The sequence below is a fragment of the Nicotiana tomentosiformis genome, chromosome 11 (assembly GCF_000390325.3).
Source record: "Nicotiana tomentosiformis chromosome 11, ASM39032v3, whole genome shotgun sequence".
Lineage (NCBI taxonomy): Eukaryota > Viridiplantae > Streptophyta > Magnoliopsida > Solanales > Solanaceae > Nicotiana > Nicotiana tomentosiformis.
The window spans coordinates 127,748,740-127,754,893 of NC_090822.1; the positions used below are offsets into that span (position 1 = coordinate 127,748,740).

The following is a 6,154-nucleotide window of genomic DNA, read 5'->3' on the forward strand; positions in this document are numbered from 1 at the left end:
CACTCACAGTACTTCGTGCGAAATACCATACTCGTCACCTCGAACGATTTGTACGATTTTCTTCAATCAATCTATAATCACATCAATATCGATCTCGTGTTAATTTTCTTGTTTTAGCTAATTCATAGCTAATTTAGAATACATATACTTACTCACGCTACTGGTAGTTTAGATTACTTCAAAATCTATTAAATACAACTTATTCATATGCTATACCCAGTTAATTCACAGAAAAGTTTCATGAATTTTTTCCAATTTTCTTAACTTTATCTTTTAAATTCTTAATCCAAATTTCAAAATTATATCTACTCAACCTTATAAGAATCATGTATATAAAATTCTATTGTCCGTACTAGATTGAAAGTAACTTGAATTTTGTTGTTTCTTCCTTTAGTTAACGAAGTAATAGTTAATAGTGTGCTAAGTATCAAGTAAAAGAATCAGATTACCATGGAAAAGTTTTAAAATTCAATTACCTAGTTTGTTCCCCTTCTCTGTAAATCCATTTGCTAGAACATTACCTAGTTTGTTCCCCTTCTCTGTAAATCCCTTTGTTAGAACAGAGTAAACCCACTTTGTGGTTGCTTTTGATAGTCTCTGTCCGTTTTGCTTCTACCGAGTAAAGTTGCTTGCCCCCTTATTCTTTTGTTTTTTGTTTATTAGTTATTTTTGGATAAATTACTTAATAACCCTTTTTTTGTAATGAAAAGTATTACAATTAAATTTAAGATAGTTTTCACATGTTTCGTCAAGATAAAATCGTGGTATAAAGAAAATAGTTTATAAAATATACCTGAATGAAGATAAAACTGTCACCTAATAATTAAGACAAAATAAAAGAAAAACCATGCTGCTACTTGTTGTCAATTGGTAATACTATATATATTTTTTTCCCTAAAGCGACCAAACGATTACATGACGCCAAATATGATGAAAAGAGAAAAATCTCTCGTTCTCATTGATTGAAAAGGGACCAAGCATAAATGGAATATTTATAAACTATTGCTTTTAGAGTCTAACTTATATTTTAAAGCCAAAAAGAGACTCCATTTTCCGACACCGTCTTGTACAAAGTACTTCAAACTTTGCAACCATGAGATCAAAGATTACATCATTTGCTAAACACCAAAAAAGCAAAAGAGGCAAGCAACTAAACCACCAAAAGAAAGCAGAAGTTAATGAAGAGGGGCTTCTTTTAGCAAACTGATAAAACAACAAGTCAAGTGTACAATTGCAAATCAGGAAATAACTTGCAGCAGTTTCAGCAAAAAGGAAATTCAGATTTAAATGGTTCAAACATTAATGCCTGGAGAGTAACCCCAACCTATAAAATAAAACCTCTTGAGATTTAGTATACCATCAGGCCCTAATCCTTTTATTTCACTTCAACATCCCTCAACTGCCCCAGAAAAAAGACTGTCCTCTTGTCTGCCCAGACCTATAACCAAACAAGATGAAAGAAAGACTGATTATGATGATTACATCAACACTAACAAGTTGAACTATAACGTAACTAGAAATAATTAACCCAAAGATAGTAGAGAAAATATTGCAAATAATCCAAATGTAAAAGTCAAAACATGTACATACATTTAGGCCTTTGCTTTCAGAAGTCTTGCTTTGAGCTCATCGGCCACGGCGTCAATGAACTCTTCAGTGTTGAGATAATGATCTCTCGAGAGCCTGTTCAAATTTTTAAAGAGGAAAGCATGAGAATGAAAACTCCACTAACAAAGTCAAATAAGAAAAATAATGAAAAGAATGAGACAGGATGGCTCACTTGGATCCATGGATGATAAGTGCAAGATCTTTGGTCATCTTTCCAGATTCAACTGCACCAATGCATGCTGCCTCTAGTTTCTCAGTAAAATCCAAGAGCCTTTCGTTGTTGTCTAACGTTGCCCTGTTCACAAACAATTTAGTCAGTATTCACAATCGCATCATTTGGGGGCAATCCACCAAAACTTCCTTAAACCAGTCCAAACAGCAAACCGCACTCTAAAGCTCAGCAGATCGAGAACTATAGTCACCTACCTGTGTGCAAGTCCACGAGTCCAGGCAAAGATTGACGCAATACTGTTTGTGCTGGTTTCACCTCCTTTCTGGTGAACCCTGTAGTGGCGGGTGACAGTTCCATGGGCTGCTTCAGCCTCAATGGTCTTGCCATCAGGACACACCTGAACCATATATCCACAACTTGTCAGAATCCGAACCAACGATTCATATCAGCAAATAGCAATAAAGAAGAAATGATCCAAAGAGCCATGCATTCTAATAGATCCCAAGAAAGCTATAGAAATAAAATAACCTAAAAACTACACAATTAAGGAGTTGGTTGAAGCAAAAAAAATGCTAGAAAATAAACATACCAGGACAGATGTCATCAACCCAAGGGATCCAAAACCTGTTCCAAGAAAAAAGGCATAAAAATTATAAACCTCTAGGAGCAGAGTTATAGGAGGGGAAACAAGAATACTTGATTCAGCAATTATGTGTATTAGCACATTAATATGTCATAACATATTCTATGAGGATCTGTTAAAATGACAGCCTTAAACACTACAAACACATGATCAGATACCTTGTGCTAAGAAATCACTCTGTACATCCCCATCATAGTTCTTGCAGGCCCATACATAACCACCTTCACTCTTTAAAGCATAAGCGACCATATCGTCGATAAGACGGTGTTCATACCTATAAAACATCACTAGAGAGTCAATGTTGTGTACTTGTGATAGTAGAACCATGCTTACCAAGTGAACTGTGGAACTCACCAAATTCCTGCTTCCTCATACTTGGACTTCCAATTTGCTTCATAAACTTCTTGGAAGATGTCCTTAAACCTTTACAAGAGCATTAATGGTAGCTCAGAGGGACAGAATAGATACAAACACTACTAGATATGTGCGAAAAAGACAAAATGGCTCAAGGTAGTCAATCTATTTGTAATGGACAAGTGAAGGCCAAATGGAAAACGGAAAGATCAACAGTTAGACTGCTTACCTCCCATCATATTTCTTAAGAATAGTATTCTTTGTACTAAGATAGAGTGGCCATTTCTTTTGGTATGCCATGTTCATTGAAGCCTCAGCAAATGAGCGGACGGACTGCATCACATCAAGAAAGCAAAAGAATATAAATATACAAATCTGCAGCAATTTAATATTCCAAATATGGAAGGACATCAGACTTATTTAAGCAAACCTCATCTGTGTTGTACATGGATAAAGCTACTCCACCAGCACCAGTAAAGTTGTAAACTTCGAATTCAGTCTTCTCGTCTGTTCCCTCTGGCACTGATGAAGTATTAAACACAACATTTCAGTAAACATATTTTAATTGAGTAAGCAAAAACCCTTTGTTAATGCGAAAAAGTTGGGATAGACCTTACAAGATGAGTAGCATTGCTATCTAATTGGTTCATATCAAGTAAAGCAACCAACAAAAGCTTACCAAACACCAATTTGAGTTTTCCAGCTCCTTGAATAACTGTATCAGTAGCCCGGTATTGATCTCCAAAAGCATGTCTACCAATGCATATTGGTTTAGTCCAACCTGGTTTAAGAAGCAGAATTTGCTCAATGACACTACTAAACTAACTTAAGGGAAGACACAAAAGCAGAAAGCACAAGAAATCTGGGATACCTGGGACAAGTCGGGGAATATTTTTGCACATAATTGGTTCTCTGAAGACCGTTCCTGTAGTCAATGCCAATGTGTGCAATGAGCTATAATCAATCAAGCCATAACTAAGAGACAACATGATCCAGAAACAAGAAGAGACCCAGGGGTACCATTTAGGATGTTTCTAATTGTCCCATTTGGGCTCCTCCACATGGATTTCAAGTTAAACTCTTTTACACGGGCCTCATCTGCAAAATAGCACTTTCTAAGAATGATAGTATAGTTATACTTTATCTAGAACTGATTTTTGCTGAAAATATGAGCAACAGCTAAACAAAAAGGAGGGGAGTACAGCTGGACACCAAAATAAGCACCTGGAGTAATGGTTGCACACTTAATAGCTACATTGTATCTGCAGTTAGACCATACAGTAGAGATTAAGAAACCGGAAGAAGGCTGAAAACTTATAACTATTGAACAACCAATCCCCTTTAAAGTTAATATGAAGCACAAATGGAGAGAGATTCAGTCATCTTAAGAAATTAAAGAAGGCATTTGAATAGAGAAAAGGATAGCAAATGGATTTGTTCCAACAAATGGATAGTATCTTCCCATCAATTTTAAATTAGGACGTAAAGATGAAGAAAAAACATACTTCTGAGTGGCTTCCGCACTTTCAACTGTAACCTTATCGTCTGTGGCATCACGGTGCGGAAGGCCAAGGTCAAAGTATTTTATATCCAACTCCAGAAAAGGACAGATGAGCTAAAGCAAGCAAAGAAGCTTCATTTATTAGTGGCTTGCAATTTTATTATTAGAAGATACATAAGAAACCCATATGGTTCAGAAACAAGCCAAGGGAACTTGTTACCTTATCCTTGATCGATTTCCAAATAACACGAGTCATTTCATCTCCTGGATCACATAATCAAGAAGAAGAAAATAAGAGAAAATGGTGTAAAAATGAAAGCTGTAGAAACTCTGGGGATAATAGACCAACATAATCAAAGCAAAATTGACTTGTGGAATGATGTGTCCGGTCAATGTTATATTGAAATACTATAGAAAGCTATATTAGATCTCAAAGTATGACCTACGATCAAGTAAGACAAAAAAATGGTGTAAAAATGAAAAATAAGTTTTGTCAACTATAAGTGCATTATGCTAATCAGTAAGCTTAACAACATAACCATGAATGAGTAGTAATCTGATATTAGCTCACACAATCTTGAACTAATTAAAAAAGGAGGGAACACTTCAAATTAAGAACATTAGACAGTTTTTCATTTTTTAAGCATTCCCAAATTTAAAAAGAATGTTTAGAAGAGTACACCAAGGATCTGTTTGGTTTGAATTATGTAAATAACTCTGATTATTCAAGTAAACGTCAGCGAACTATCTATCTATTGACAGAAAAAGTGATTTTTACACATGATAACTAACATTGAGTTTAAAAATTCTAAACCAAAGGAATAAACATAGGAAAAAGAGTCAGTAGATACTCCTCTTCAGCATCAAATCCAGTACAAACAAGGAGTGTAAGCAGACCCCACAAGACATGCAAGTAATAGTGCAAAAACGAATCCACAAATATGTCTCAATTGTTAAAGTTTCGATCTTTTTTCTCAAAGAGCTCAAAATCAAATCTTAAATGAATGACTAATAGTTATATAGTTAACAACTCTGATCTAACCAACCCCACAAGATATATGTAAGTAATAATGCAAAATTAAAGGCCTATATATATATATATATATATATATATATATATATATATATATATATATATATATATATATATATATATTTCGATCTTTAGAGCTCAAAATCTATTCTTTCAAGAATGATCAGCAGTTAATCAGTAGGATCTAACAAAGCTCTGATTATACAGAGTGAAACTGCTACAATTACAGATCTTTTTTTATTTTGCACACAAAAATAGATCTGTAAAACAACAAATTTCAGCAAGAAAAGAAGAAGAAATATACAGATAAAGAAAGTAAAGGAGAAAGAGATCTAACCGTCCATCTCAACGATAGGGTTTTCAACCTTGATTTTGTCGAAAGTCATGTTTGCAGATGAAAGGGGTGAAGATAGAACAGAAAAATCTCCGCCGAAGAGAGAAACAGTGAAGGGGGAAGTTGGTGAAAGAAGATGCAGAGTGTGAAAGAGGTATAGTAAGCTAATGCTGCTATGCTTTATAAATATTAAGAGTTGGTCGAGCTACGACTTTGTGGTTTTTTTTTTTTTTTTTTTTTTGGTCTGATAATTTTTTTTATATGTATCATCCTCTGTGGAAAATTCACTAACACCACTAATTGAATTTGAATTCGTGTCATGTATCTGAGCTGTCAAATTCTAATTAAAATTCTTTTTTTAAAATTTTTAAAGGATCATTAATTAAGGTATGCAAAAAATATTTACATAGAAAAAACATACTATCATGCATCTACTTACCAATAGTAAATGTGAGTTGCGACTACGAGGGTCAAACGAGCGGGTCGGGTTGGATATGGTTCGGGTCGAA

At 34.5% G+C, this 6,154-nt stretch overlaps 1 protein-coding gene across 1 annotated transcript; it reads right to left on the reverse strand.

Moving 5' to 3' along the window:
* Positions 1–1,175: 1,175 nt before the first annotated feature.
* LOC104115653 (isocitrate dehydrogenase [NADP]) lies at positions 1,176–5,817 on the reverse strand. Its single transcript, XM_009626327.4, has 16 exons — positions 5,649–5,817; positions 4,499–4,542; positions 4,283–4,392; positions 4,002–4,039; positions 3,798–3,875; positions 3,649–3,702; positions 3,457–3,558; positions 3,208–3,299; positions 3,007–3,110; positions 2,778–2,846; positions 2,582–2,697; positions 2,370–2,404; positions 2,035–2,177; positions 1,781–1,903; positions 1,591–1,683; positions 1,176–1,438 (listed from the first exon to the last, which is right to left on the reverse strand). The coding sequence occupies exons 1-15, from the start codon at positions 5,695–5,697 to the stop codon at positions 1,593–1,595; spliced, it is 1,248 nt and encodes a 415-aa protein (XP_009624622.1). The 5' UTR covers positions 5,698–5,817; the 3' UTR covers positions 1,176–1,438; positions 1,591–1,592.
* Positions 5,818–6,154: the final 337 nt, after the last annotated feature.